This window comes from Ursus maritimus, unplaced genomic scaffold (genome assembly GCF_017311325.1).
Source record: "Ursus maritimus isolate PB19 unplaced genomic scaffold, ASM1731132v1 scaffold_9, whole genome shotgun sequence".
NCBI lineage: Eukaryota > Metazoa > Chordata > Mammalia > Carnivora > Ursidae > Ursus > Ursus maritimus.
The window spans coordinates 10,600,110-10,614,736 of NW_024427107.1; the positions used below are offsets into that span (position 1 = coordinate 10,600,110).

Consider the following 14,627-nt stretch of genomic DNA (forward strand, 5'->3'; position numbering starts at 1 on the left):
ATTCATCATTTAGACAAGGAGGGATTTCGTAATTCAAGTAGAAACTCCTTCTAGACATACAGTACCTGTTCAAGTCCACACCGCCTTCATAGGTCAGAGGATGAAATACTGAAAAAGAGATGAAAAACCCTCTTGAAAGAGGTTCTGTTTGGTTATAATAGACACTCTGCACAGAATCTTAAAAACTCAACTACTTCAAATTTCTTTTTTTTTTTTTTAAAGATTTTATTTATTTATTCGACAGAGATAGAGACAGCCAGCGAGAGAGGGAACACAAGCAGGGGGAGTGGGAGAGGAAGAGTCAGGCTCATAGCGGAGGAGCCTGATGTGGGGCTTGATCCCATAATGCTGGGATCACGCCCTGAGCCAAAGGCAGATGCTTAACCGCTGTGCCACCCAGGCACCCCTCAACTACTTCAAATTTCTATTCAAAGAAACTAATGGTTACTTTGAAAAAAAAAAAAAAGACTAATAAAAACTAACAGCAGTAAATATCAACTCGAGTTATCTTTCACTGAGCAGAAATCCAATTGGCAGGGGAGACAGCCTCTTATCTCCAGGTATTTGCCAGTGAGCACCTCTGCCCCCAGGGGAAGCGCAGATCGCCCTGCCCTGTGCGAGGTCCGGCCTGACCTGCCAGCTCCTCTTCCCTGGCTCCACCACCCAGCAGCCTGGCGGCAGGTAAGAAGGGACCTGAGGAGGGGGTGTGCTGCTGCTGGTTTCTTTCTGCTCCATTAATAAGCAGCCCTGGGGCCCTTCAGAGGAACTGGGGGTGCTCTTCTATCATATTCTGATTGAGTTTTAATGGATATTAGTGAGTGGGGTGGAGAGTAATGCTAACATTGGAAGACTTTAGAAGAACACCTCTGGGGATCGTAGTGAAGTTGGGGTTCTTTGGGCAAAAGTCCTTCCTCCTCTGTTACTCAGTACCTGACCCAGGGCCATGGAGCCGGGAGGCACTGTCTGCACACAGAAGATGCTTCTGCCAAACACGAGCCTGATTGCTCTGCCGCGTTTTTTTCTGTTTCTTTTTGCTTTTGTTTTCATCAAATGCTATATGAAACTTCCGAGACTCTCACATACCATTATGGGCCCCAATGGCATCACTCCCTTTTTGCTTGTAGCCAAATATTAGATCGATCCACTCGTGAAGGTGCTCTGACACGTAATTGCTTTCCAAAGCGTCTTTGCTCTTCTGGAGAAAGTCCTCGGGACCTATGAGATTAGACTCGATCAAAACATCACTGTCTCCATTTATTCTTTCCCATTTATTTTGTCTATCCATATGCAGACAAAGCTTCTAGGAGAAGCAAGGGGTACTTTTCTTTTCTTTTCTCTTTTCTTTTCTTTATTTGTCAGAGAAAGAGAGAGCTAGAGTGTACAAGCAGGGGGAGTGGCAGGTAGAGGGAGAAGCAGGCTCCCCGCTGAGCAAGGAACCTGATGCGGGGCTCCATCCCAGGACCCTGGGATCATGACCTGAGCCAAAGGCAGACGCCTCACTGACTGAGCCACCCAGGTGTCCCGAGGTACATATTTCTTAATGAGGTTTTTGTGCCCCAAGAATATAAAATATAAATTTTGGCGGGGAGAGGGGAGTGGTGAAGATCACTTTCAACAGCATTTAGGTCTTTCAAATACATATCGATGTTTTGACATCATAGACTTACAGACTAGTTCTGATTTGGGACACAACTGATAGTGCCTCGTTTACATAGAGAATTATACTGTTACTTTAAAAAATCCAGGCAAGTACATCATAATACTGAAGTGGCCCCCCAGGTGCAGAACTGCTGTAATTCGGTACTTCCCAAGGCGGTACTCACTCCGGGCCCAGGGCGGAAGTTCCACATCATCAACCATCTGCCCTCCTTGTCTCTTTCCCAGATCCAACTTCAGACTATTGACTAAAAAGCTGACATCATCACCATAGAATTCAGGAATCAACTGAAGGTTTTGGGAGGGTGGGTGATGGGGTGGAAAGAACAGCAACATTTTTAAAAGCAGTTAGAAACCACAAGCCCAGTGAATTATTACCTTTATTAACTGCTTACCTCTTTAAAATCTGTTGCACCATCCAAACAGTTTTTCCAAGTTTCTGCAATACTAGATGCAAAAAACCCCCCAAAAAGAAAAAACAAAACAGAACAAAACAAAATCAGCTGATCTGAAGTCTTGGGTCTGGTAACAGCAACCACAGGGCTGTCTATGCACCTAGGTGGTGTCCTGCACTTCACCTGTACTAACTCATTTCTCTCATTAACTCTTAATTCTCAACATCTGTACGAGGATCCCCTTTGACAGAAGAGACGCCTTCTCTGAGCTCATGCAGGGAGTGACACGGGTGAGGACACGGACCCACAAAGGGCGTCTCCAAGCCCACTCCGGGAGCCTCCAACCACACACGGCCTCATCGATGGGCCAACACAGCCTGCTGCTAAAACACGGAAAACCTAGCACAGCTGTTTTGAGTAGCTCATTTCAAAAAGGAATTATAAATAAACATGTATAAATCTTAGAAAAAGACTGGAGGGACGTAGATCAAAAGATTAACAATGAATATTAGCATGGTGGGAGGCCACGTGAACTTAATTTTCTTCTTCATATTTTCTGACTTTTTTTTGGCAAGGAAACATTACTTTTATAATTTAAAAAGCCATTTAAACACCCACAGGAAATTATATTCAATTCACAGCAGAATTATTTAGAATAATGAGATGTTGGAAACAGTCTAAACGTCCAACAATAGAGAAACAGTTACAATACTTAAATTACGGCATACATTAGGGTGGGATACAATCATTTAAAAGTCACTGTTTTGAAGAACATCTGATATATATGGGGAAACTTCAACATATAACACGATGAGGCTACAACAGGCAGGACAAAAGCTGTAATTAAAAGATGTTCTTATAGTTACACACACACACACACACGACTAGAAAAAGCCTGAAAGGAACAGATGTACCAATCAGTGTTTCTTGGCATTTCTTGACATTTTTGTATCCAGTTTTTTGAAGCAAACATATTGCACGTTTATAATTAGAAAGTCTAAGAACTGGTAGGTGAGGCATTAGGGCAAACCTGTTGAACATTCTATCTGCGTTATCAAATCTTCCATTCTGCAGGCACAGCATGTACTCGGGTGCTGGGGGGAAATCAGAGTGGAGTGAGATGACGGAATCCCTGCCGAATCCACCAGAAACAACACTGAACTGGGAGCGCTGGTAAAGAATCTTACCGATCCTGACTAGATAAAAGAGCACATAACCCGGGGAAGAGTAGTGACTGCCGTACATGAACTTTGGCTCGGGCATTTCCTGGTAGCGTGTCTGCAACAGACGGAGAAAGATGTGCTAGGTGTCGGCCGTGGGAACTGTAACCGCCTCAAGTAGTCAAACCTCAAATCGTGGCATGGGTACGTTATGTCCCTTCGGTTCTCTCGTAAGTAGGAAAAGCAGAAGAGGAGGGGGAGAAAAACCGTGAACACACACAGTATTCCCGTAACAAGTATTTTGCTTTTCTTGGCTCAGTGGGAACAATGTTGGGCTGGATCGAACAGAATGCATGTTACGTGTCTCTTGTGCAATTTACCAGAGAGCACCTTCATGCAACTAAATCCGTAAACATGTGATCAGGCCAGCCTCCTACTTCCTGAATTGGAGGCAAAAGATGCCAACAACGGGTGGGTGAGCAGCTAAACTCACAGGGGAAGGCAGGGGGCAAAGAGGGGAGTAAGAAAAAATACGACATAGGTCCTCTAGTCACTGGGCATAGACCTCCCCTAAGTCTTGGAGAAAGGAGTTTCCCTTACTATAAAGACAGAGGCCATGGCTCAGGGAGCTGCTTAGAAGCCGGGCATCCCCAAATCCACGTACCAGGAGTCTCTCCAGCCGTTCCTTGTTTAGGGCCCCTACTGGCCTGCTAAGATCCCGGAAGGTTCCTGGATTTGACAAATCTGTGGAAATAAATACGGTTTAAAAAAATGAATTAATTAAAGCAAGCAAACTTATAATTAATAACATTACCCCCCATGGATATACATGCACAGATTTATTTCCAAAATAATTTTTAAAAATTGAGACGGACCCATTAGAATTATAGTATTTCTGAAAGTCACTTATGTAACTAGTTAGTAAAGGTTAGGGCTTGAGTTTTAAGTCAGCAAGTCACTCAAGAGTAGCATCTCTAACTTGAAAATGCCCTGATTATTGATTTTTTTTTTAAGTTTAAGAAAACCATATTCCAACAAAAACGACAATAAAAAATAAGCACATTTTAAAAGTCTGTATTCTTCTACCACGATTTGCTGAAGTTTGAATTACAGTGAATATTATTATTGTGCAATAATAACAGAATTTGAGAGTTGGGGACTGAATATTATCAGAGAAATAAATTCTCATATTCCCAGAAAGTCTGTCATTTCATTCAAGTGTAAGGGTTCAATTAGTAAACTGTCTAAGAGGAATTTATTGTTCACAATATATAATTTAGAATATTACAAAATCAAATCATAATATAGCCACATTTTTGTTTAAATAATTTGAGAGAAACACATATACCACAAGGTTAAAATGGTTATTTCTCATTAATGTAATTATTGATGATTTTTATTTCCTTCTTTAAATATGTTAATACTTTCTAAATGTTCCAGAAGGAATAATTATTACATTTGGCAATCACACTTTTGAGTGTGCATTTTAAAACAATATGACAACCCAAATTTTCAAAGTGAAAAACTTAAGTATCTCAAATGTGGTCATTATAGGTAATGATGATATGGCTTAAAAACACAGCCATACTTTCTGCACATGTCTTTCAAGAAGTCTGTGAGTCCTTTTTTTAGGATTAAAAGAATATACGAGAGAGTGGAGAAAACACACATAAAACCCATATAACTTAGAGAACACTGATCCAGTACCTCAGAATGGAAACTAGCAATCGTTAGTACAAATATCCAGATGGGTTCGAATCTGTTTACACATCACAATGGAACTCCTGCTTTTCTCTAAACACCCGGCTTTGTGGCATTTACCCAGTTCGGCGCTGCAGTAGTCGTCGATTACCCACGGGAACACGGGGTACTGAGAGAGGTCGTTGCAGCTGCGGTCCGCCAGGTTGTTGAGGTGCAGGAGGTACTGGTAGTTGGAGAGGTGCCCGCGCTGCCACTGCAGCGTGTAGCTCTCGGCCGTGCGCTCCGCGACGTGGTGCTCTGGGGAGGACAGGGCCCGCAGGTCGCCATTGAACTTGGAGAACGCTGGCTAAGTGGTACTGAGTGTGTAGAAACTAGACGGTTTTTTTAAATATATTCTTTTAAAGATTTTATTTATTTATCTGACAGGGAGAGACAGAGAGGGAGCACAGGCAGGGGGAGCGGCAAGCAGAGGCAGAGGGAGAAGCAGGCTCCCCGCTGAGCAGGGAGTCCGATGTGGGGCTCCATCCCAGGACCCTGAGATCATGACCTGAACTGAAGGCAGACACTTCACCGACTGAGCCACCCAGGCGCCCCTACTAGACGGTTTTTTTTAAATATATTCTTTTAAAGATTTTATTTATTTATCTGACAGGGAGAGACAGAGAGGGAGCACAAGCAGGGGGAGCGGCAAGCAGAGGCAGAGGGAGAAGCAGGCTCCCCGCTGAGCAGGGAGTCCGATGTGGGGCTCCATCCCAGGACCCTGAGATCATGACCTGAACTGAAGGCAGACACTTCACCGACTGAGCCACCCAGGCGCCCCAAAAACTAGGTGTTTTAAACGTAGACCCTTCAATGCATTTTTGAAAAATACATTTTAAGGAAATGAAAAGTAGGCCGTAGTTGGTTTTCACTAAATACCTGTTACATTAAATATGAATATCTCCAAGGATATTCACCAGGTGGGAATATTATTACATATATAAAACATATCGTATATATTAAATATACAATAAAAACAAATATGAAGGTATGGAGCAAATACGTATTACATGGTAACACATAATATTTACTATATGATATATAGCCTGCAAATATACAAAGTGCTTGAGTTTTAATGCCTTTAAGAAGCCATGGCCGTTTGTAAAAGCTTATTTCCTCCATTTTTTATGAAACCAAAACAAAAACAATCTGAGTTTTCTTTTAGATCAGGAAGAGGTCTACTACCACAGATTTGCCAGTGCCTATGTATTAGGTATGCATGTGAGGAGTGAGGCTAAGAAAAGAACCCGCTGAAGGAGAAAAATGTGTCTGGCAGGAAAACATGATTTCTCCAAAGAGAAGAACCAGAAAGCAACACGCCCCTACCCTTGCACTCCCCACCCCCCTCCGGAGAATACCCTCAGGAAACAAGGAATCACAGAGTGTGTGGCACCAAGGACAGCTGTCCTCTCAGAGAGCATGGAGTGACTCAACTGTTTTATTTTGTTCAGGAAATTGTGCTTTCAACGTTTTGTTGGCTGCACCAAGAAAATTATCTAACTCATCTGTAAATTCAATATTTATCCTTATTTACTTTTACCAAGTTTCTTCTCTAACCAGCTACGAGGAAAGAGCTTAAAAACTCAAAACACTTATTCTCATTCGCCACACTCACACCACCTCAGAGGAAGTCCGACCAACCTGAGGAATAAGATGAGAGGGAATAAGGAAGCTCTGTAGAAGGCAGGTTTTTAGGTTTAGGTCATGGCAAGTGTTTTGACTTGAGATTTTAGGGCTCACCATGAAAGTTGAGTTTTTGTTGTAATCTTGTTATATAGTTAGAGGAATAAAATTAAAAAAATTTAATCAGGAGGCAGAAAATAACAGTCACCTTGTATCAGAGCTTACTTAGGCATTAAATGTAACAGCTTAATGGAGAAGAAAAAAATTTGAACTCTAAGCCCACTACAAAATAAAATATATTCCTTATTGAAAATAAATTATTCTTCTGAGGGAAAATTCTATTTCTAAGGGAGTAAGAACAGCAAACAAAGTTAAGATGGCATTAATAAAATCCCAACATCTATTTTTGAAAATCAACCCATTCTAGTTATGTAACAACTCCGTATACAAGAATAATTCAAGCATGCAATTTCGTATATTTATGCCTAAAAAGAAAAATCAGGTGTTCTTTCTGAAAAAGGTGGGAAAATTCACATTTTTATGGGAGACTGAGGAACTATTAACTAAAAGCAAATCAAGTCTCATGGTACCATTCTGAATACAGAAGGCTCATGTGTTCTTTTCGTGTTGTTTTCCAGCTTTGTGATTAAGACCACAGTTAATGATCGAAAACACATGACTGGACAACTCACTGCTTCATATTAAGAAACCAAGGCTTGGTTTCCATAAACGAATATAGACATGACTAAACAGAAAAATAATTAGATGGATTCTTTATAATCCATTCAACTCGGGGGTTGTTAAAATATAAAAAAACATTTAAATATATTCATCAAAAGTTTTTCAAACACACAATTGGAATGGACTACTGCCAAATTCCATTTATATGAAATTATGATTTAGTTTTTAGAATGCCATTCTGCCAACCCCAGTTCCTGATGAGAAGAAATAAGGAGACCCAGAGAGGTGATTCTAGATATAGCATATCTCTCCTCCTATTTCCTATCCCAGGTACTGAGGAGTTGAACTACCCTCATATGAAGAGAGACAATGAAGGGTGAGCACCATACCTAGATACGTGGCAATATAAAAATAGAGGTCGTCTCTATCTTGAGGTTCATAGAACTTTAGGTAGATGTCAGAACAGAGATCGTCTTCTGTGCAAAACACTTCCAAGCCCTATAAATTCAGAAAGAAAACAGTAAAATAAATAGCACTGTATTTACCTTGCAATCTCAAAACAAGCTATGTAAGTACAAAAGCCTTTCAATTAAAGATCTATATTTTTTATATGTAGGTCTTATTTATTTATGTTCCCCACATATAAATTTGATTCAGCGATGCACATATGTGTGTGTGTTTGTATGAATATGTGTGCTGTGTAGGGACGCGTGTGCACACACAGCTCATCCAAAAGAAAGACTTGGAGTCAATGTGCTTACAATACAACATACTTGGCACTTTTCAGACATGCCGTGAGTGTTTACAAGTCAACAAACCACTGGCTAAGCTGAAGATATGACAATCATCCACCCAGAAGTGACATTCCACGGAACTCACCAAAGGCATGAGGCCGTGCCTCCTTTTGTAAATGCGGCGGACATCTTGGAGTGTTATCTGGACCACAGGTTTCTTTAAAAGTAGAAAGAAAATCTCAAACATCAATGTTCAGACACAATTAGAAGCTGCCCTTTAGTATCAGAAAGGTGAAAAAGTGGCCAAATCTTGACTTCCCGATGTGTTACATGTGAACAATCGGAAAGGCAGCTCTTAGAACAAGGCGTTTCTGGTTTTACGTCCTGGTCTGCCCTTTTCCATTAACTTTATGACCTTGGATGAGTCTCTTTACCCTCGCTCACGACCCCAAAAATGATAATGCACTGATCTATCATTCAGGGTCCTGCAAGGTTGCTGAGTGATAAGGGATATTAAAGTGCTGGTACAGATAACCTCTCAGGAATTCTGCTATCTTTGATTTTCTTAGAACTGACACAGTACATCTTTTTTTAGAATCCTGTCCTTTATCTCCGTAAAAACTACGTTGTATGAAGGCTCATAAGCAACTACGGTATTAAGCAGGGCCTCTAAATTTTTCTTTCTTTACAAGGAGGAAAATTTTCTTGCTTCTCAAGAGGCTTAAAACACTAGTGAGAGGAGAACGAGGTTAGAAAAGCTGCTGAGATTGGCTAAATGCTGACACATCCACCTTCCCCCGAGAAAGAGAGGAAAAGCCCACACGTGGAACTGTGGACACTGCCTGAAGACTGCTCAAGGATCCTAGCCCAGAGATTTGGGATCCTGAAGCTACAGCACATACTCAGATATTATCCCAAAGGTTTTTGACCCAAGCCATAGTAACAGTAGTGGCCAAGCCAACTATTTTTTTTTTAATTTTTAGTTTTTTTTTTTTGAAGTAAAGTTCGATGATTCATTAGTTGCGTATAACACCCAGTGCACCATGCAATACGTGCCCTCCTTACTACCCATCGCAAGCCTATCCCATTCCTCCACCCCCCCTCCCCTCTGAAGCCCTCCAACTATTAACACCAGGTAAGAACGTGTAGTGTCGGCGGAAGGGCTTGGTGAGGGTGCCCCGCCACCTGGTGGACAGAATTGTCATAGCACCATTTTTCACAGAAAAGTATTATCTGTTTTAGTGGCAAAAGGACTGACAAACCAGCCTGGAGGAGAATTTCTAGGACGCGGCCTCCTATGACAGAAAACACGTTCTTTAAGCTGCCCTGCCAAATGGTCCAACGCACTATCAGAGTGTATTAGCATTTCTGGTCTTCTAATGAACCATTCCAAAAAGTGTTCAGATCTAGATAAAGAAACGTATCTTTACAAATTTTAGTGTGGAAATCCGAGTGTATCTTTACTATCTGGCCCAGCAAGTCTAAATCATTGTGAAGGAGAAGACTGTTTCCACCATCACGGTAGAAGCACTACAGCATCTCCAGAGGCGCCCGTGCGCTGGCTGGTACAGAACACGTCATCCTGCTTGAGACAGACTCAGATCTACTGACTTTGCTCCTCATTAAAGAGACACAAGAAATAACCACATACATGTACACAGAAGCAAATATACAGAAAATACCCATTTCCCTTTCATTTTAGTATATTTCATTGGTCTCTTCCAGAAGTGCTTCCGAGGAGAAAGGTATGAACCTCTAACAACCCTTTACTAAAATCGGGAGAGGGAGGCAGGGTTTCTTTCACAGCAAGAGCTAGTGACCCCAGAATTACTGGGAAAAGACCAGAAGAGCTCGAATCTGGATGAGCGGGCATCAGGAGGACATGGGGAGGCCTGTTAAACTCACAGCTGCTGGAGGGGAAGGGGGTGGAATTTCTATCCTCGCCAAACTATGAGGACACCATAACTGTGAGGCCGAGTCCCCAGGAAAGCTGACCGCTCCGGTGCGAAAGCAGCTCCCCATCTGACCCTGTGTCTCTCCTTACCGGGTGCCCGTTGAGAGGCTGGAAATACAGGTTTGTGTCAGTAATGCACACGTGTCCAGGATTCGTCACCAGCGGCGTCACCATTTCCGCTTTGCACTCCATGTGCAGCTTTTCAGACACACTCTGGAATCTGACAATACAGTTTTCAGCAAAAGTAAGAAAAATCACAAATCGATCTACTTCCTAGGTTTAACCTTCTCGAAGGGAGCTACAGTGTGACTGCGCATGGCACCTGTCTAAACACTACACTTAATACAAGAAAAATGGTACTATAAATTGGGTGTTTAAATAAAACTGACATTCTTTAAAAAACAAAAACTGGACATTCTTTTCTTTTTCTTTTTTAATGTTTTTTTATTACATTATGTTAGTCACCATACAGTACATCCCTGGTTTCTGATGCAAGGTTCGATGATTCATTAGTTGCATATAACACCCAGTGCACCATGCAATACGTGCCCTCCTTACTACCCATCACCGGTCTATCCCATTCTCCCACCCCTCTCCCCTCTGAAGCCCTCAGTTTGTTTCTCAGAGTCCATAGTCTCCCATGCTTCACTCCCCCTTCTGATTATCCCCACACATTCTTTTCAATGGTCTAGTGAGAACTCAAACAACAACAACAACAACAGATGGATTTATCTATCACAGAAGAGAAGACAAATAAGTAATACCAAGCAACCCTTGACAGCTGAACTCTTCTTCCTCCCAAAATAAATTGGCCTGGAAACTATTCCTATATTGACATATTTTTCTATTGTTGTGTCTCTGAGACCTATTTTCATAGTCACAGGTGCCATTTACTCCACACAGCACTTTATAAGGCTATGAATCCATAATCACAATTCCTTGAATGTCAGTTCCAAGCTATGTTCTTTTGTGGCTTTACTGCAGTAAAACCAGTCAAATGTAATTTTTCCACTACCCCTCCTAAATTATTTAGTCAAAAAAGTCCATTTTCTTTTTGCTTTACTAACTAGTGAAAAAAATGAGAGGGAAAACAACCAAGTCATCAATATTTGAAGGCAATTCCTTAGTTACATAACTTGGTTAAAAATAAATCCCCCCATTGTTATAAGTGACAATGGGATGAAAGCCCGCGGGAGAGACTTCTACTTCCTTAGGAAGTGAAGGGGACCTCAGAGCTGCCACCCTAACCACACACACCGACTAGAAGAGCTACACAAGCCTTTTTAAAAACCATCAGAAAGCTTAAGATGCAAGGAAACCTGAAGGAAGAGAGCAACGGTTGGGTGGCGGGAAGAGGAGCCACCTGTGACAGATAGAAGGGGCAGGGCTGCGGGAAGGAGAGAGGTCTAGAGAGAAGCAGAAAGCAGAGTCAGGACTGAAGAGCACAGGTGCAAAAATTGCCACTGGATGGAGAGCGGGGGGGCGGGGGGACGGGGGACGTCTCCCAGGGTTCAGAAAGCTGGTGGCTCAGCCGTAAAGCACAAAGATATCTCTAGGGTCCTTCATGTGCTCAGGTCCCGAGCCCCACTGGAAGAAAGTCTTGATTGCTCCCCGGAAAGAATCGTAGGCAGCAGAGACAGGGAACATAACTATGGCTGCCATGAAGCCTTCACCACCTCAGTCACGGATCATGCTGTCAGATCCCCCCGCACAAGAAGGGGTGCGCGCGACCACTTCTGGAGGCAAACAGCATTTAGTTGGGTCTCTACGTCCAGATAAGAGAAATGAAGAATTATGGTGACTAACATATCAAAATAAAAAAAAAAGAGAGAGAAATGAAGAATTACTTAAACAAGCTGAACAACAGACTGGACACAGCAGAGAAGTCCAGTCAGGCTGAAAGCAGGTCACGACAAAGTGGTCTAACTGAAACAAAACAAAAGAGGACAAAAGAAGAAAAAAAAAATACAGAGCAGAGTATGTGAGACCTGAGGGAATATATAAAACACACTGACATAAGCATAACTCCAGTTACAGGGGAAGAGACAGAAAACGGGGCAGAGGAAATGGGGAAGGAGGGAATGCGGATTCCTAGGCGTGTGTCACCCCAAAACCCCGAGGTCCCTGGGCAGGATGAGCACAGAGAAATGGACATGTGACACGGAGGCAACAGCGAGACAAATGCTGTGGCTTCACAGCCAGCACTGGACACCAGCAGACAATGGGATGAGAATGTGTACAGCAGTGAGAGTAACACCTGCCCACCTAGAAGTCCGCAGCCAGCAAAAATGAAGGGGAAACAGAGATCTGCTAAGCTGAGGGAAATCATCTTGAACAGATCTGCACTATAGGAAATGCCACAGAGATTTCTTCAGGCTAAGGAGAAAGGACACTGGATTAAACACACGGGGGCTACAGAGAGGAAAGAAGAGCACCGGAAAGAGCAAAGAGTTAAATATCTGAGTAAAGAGAAGAAAATTTATTTTTCAATATTTTTAGTTTACATAGACACATATGTACATATCTAAATCCTTGAAAAAGCTAATGACTTTTTGAAGCAAAAATAAGAACACTGTTTTATGGGTTTTGTGCGACATGTAGAAATTTAGTATAAGGCCACAAGATGACAGTGGGCAGGAGAGGCTCTATGGAAATCCACTGGTGTAAGGTTCTCGGACTGCTGTCGAGTCCTGTCATGTTACTAGAAGCACACGGCGGTACAAGGGGCATAACGTGATCTCTGGAGCAACCGCTAAAAATGACACATAAAGTGTCATAGCTCAAAAATTCAAGAGAGTAGATAAAGTGGAATACTTAAAAATATTAGAAAGACCCAAAGACAGCAAAAAAGGCGGGTCAGAAAAACAAAGAACAAATAGAATGCTAACAAACAGTAAGAGGGTTTAAAATTAACTATATCAGTAATTATATAATTGTAAATGAATTAGGGGTGCTTGGGTGGTTCAACTGGTTAAGCATCCGACTCCTGGTTTTGGCTCAGGTTGTGATCTCAGGGTTGTGAGATCGAGCCCCACATCAGGCTCTGCACTGAGTGTGGAGTCTGCTTGAGATTCTCTCTTTCCCTCTGCCCTGTCCCCTGCCGTGCTCGCTCTCTTTCTAAAAAATTAAATAAATAAACGAATTAAACATCCCCATTAAAAAGGAGAGGTTGTCATACTGTGTAAAAAGCAAGAATCAACTATACAAATTGTGTGTTTTTCAGAAACAGAATAAAGACACAGGTTAAAAGTAGAGGGATAGACAAAGACATTAATGTGCAATCATAATGAAAATACTGGCATGACTAGATTAAAAGAGGACAAAGCCAACTTCAAGACAAATGGATAAGGAGCGATACTTGCTAATGATGGAAGTTCAACGCCTCAAGAAGACATTACACATCTAAATGTATTTGAACCTAACAATATAGTTTCACAATACACGAGGCATAAATTTAACAGTAATGGGGGGAATAATTCCACAATCATTACTGGCCATTTTAACACCCTTCTCTCAGTAATTGATAGAACAAATCGACAAAACATCCACAAAGTACAGATGATCCGAACACGATATTCACCAACTGCAGGGTCCACATGCCCCTGAGGGACACGGGCAGCATTCACCGCGACAGACCAAGTGCTGGGCCCAAAACAAATCTCAACAGTAGCAAAAGACTGAAATCATATAGAATATACTCTCTGAACCGAGGTGGTATTCAACTGAACGTCAATGACAACAAAATAATAATAAAATCCCCAAATACGCAGAAGTTAAACAACATACTTCTAAATAAGCCACGGGTCAAAGAAGAAATGACACAGGAAATTACAGAATATTTTTACAGTAATGACAGTGAAGACATAACGCATCAAAATGTGTGGGATGCAGCTGAAGCCATGCTTAGAGGTCAAGTGACATTTAAGTACTACTTGTATTACAAGAAGGTCTAAAACTGGTGATCTCATCTTTGTAAGATGGTAGAAAAGGAATGGTTAAACCCAAAGTAAGCCGAAGGAAGGAAATCCTAAGAGTGGAAATCAATTTTATATAAAATGGAAAAGTAGAGAAAAATCAATAAAGTCAAAAGTTGGTTCTCTGAAAGGTTAATAAAATTGGTAAATCACTGGCAAAACTGATAAAGAAAAAAAGAGAAAAGACAGCCTTGGTGTAAGGACCGAAAGAGAGACCAGCAGTACAGATCCTACTGACATCAAAAGGACCTTAAGAGCTTCATACCAATGAGCCTGGGATGAAGTGGACACATTTTTTGAAAACCACAACTTGCCAAAACAGGCGCAAGAAGAAAGAGACAACCTACACAGTCTCATGTCTAGTAAATAAATCAAAAAAATAAGAATACCCAGGCCTGTATGACTTCATCAGTAATTTCTATTAAAAATTTTAGGAAGAAATACAACCCAATACACACTCTTTCAGAAAACGGAGGATAAAGGAACATCACCACACTGACTGGATGAGGCTGGCATAACTCTGACAGCAAATACTGACAAATATATTGAAGATTTACAGAGCAAGATCCCTCATGAACACAGATGCAAAAATCCTTTACGAAACACTAGTAAGCAAATCCAGTAATATCAAAGCATATAAAAACAATACTTCATGATCAAGTTGGATTTACCTCATGAATAAGGCTGGCTTAACATTGAAAAAATTCAAT

The 14,627-nt window shown here is 41.6% G+C and overlaps 1 protein-coding gene across 3 annotated transcripts in view; it reads right to left on the bottom strand.

The window, feature by feature from the left end:
- The window catches only part of NSMAF (neutral sphingomyelinase activation associated factor), a 57,696-nt gene that overhangs the window by 12,386 nt on the left and 30,683 nt on the right, over positions 1 to 14,627 (bottom strand). For all 3 annotated transcript variants that reach the window (XR_005833606.1, XM_040625521.1, XM_040625520.1), the window contains exons 10-20: positions 10,034 to 10,163; positions 8,135 to 8,206; positions 7,645 to 7,753; positions 5,033 to 5,209; positions 3,876 to 3,955; positions 3,239 to 3,329; positions 3,082 to 3,145; positions 2,052 to 2,103; positions 1,824 to 1,944; positions 1,084 to 1,215; positions 66 to 108 (exon numbers count right to left, since the gene is read on the bottom strand). Coding sequence is in view for 2 of the 3 variants with exons in the window: in XM_040625521.1 (XP_040481455.1) it covers positions 66 to 108; positions 1,084 to 1,215; positions 1,824 to 1,944; positions 2,052 to 2,103; positions 3,082 to 3,145; positions 3,239 to 3,329; positions 3,876 to 3,955; positions 5,033 to 5,209; positions 7,645 to 7,753; positions 8,135 to 8,206; positions 10,034 to 10,163 (1,071 nt within the window). In the remaining variant the exon portion in view is untranslated. The remainder of the gene's footprint in view (positions 1 to 65; positions 109 to 1,083; positions 1,216 to 1,823; positions 1,945 to 2,051; positions 2,104 to 3,081; positions 3,146 to 3,238; positions 3,330 to 3,875; positions 3,956 to 5,032; positions 5,210 to 7,644; positions 7,754 to 8,134; positions 8,207 to 10,033; positions 10,164 to 14,627) is intronic.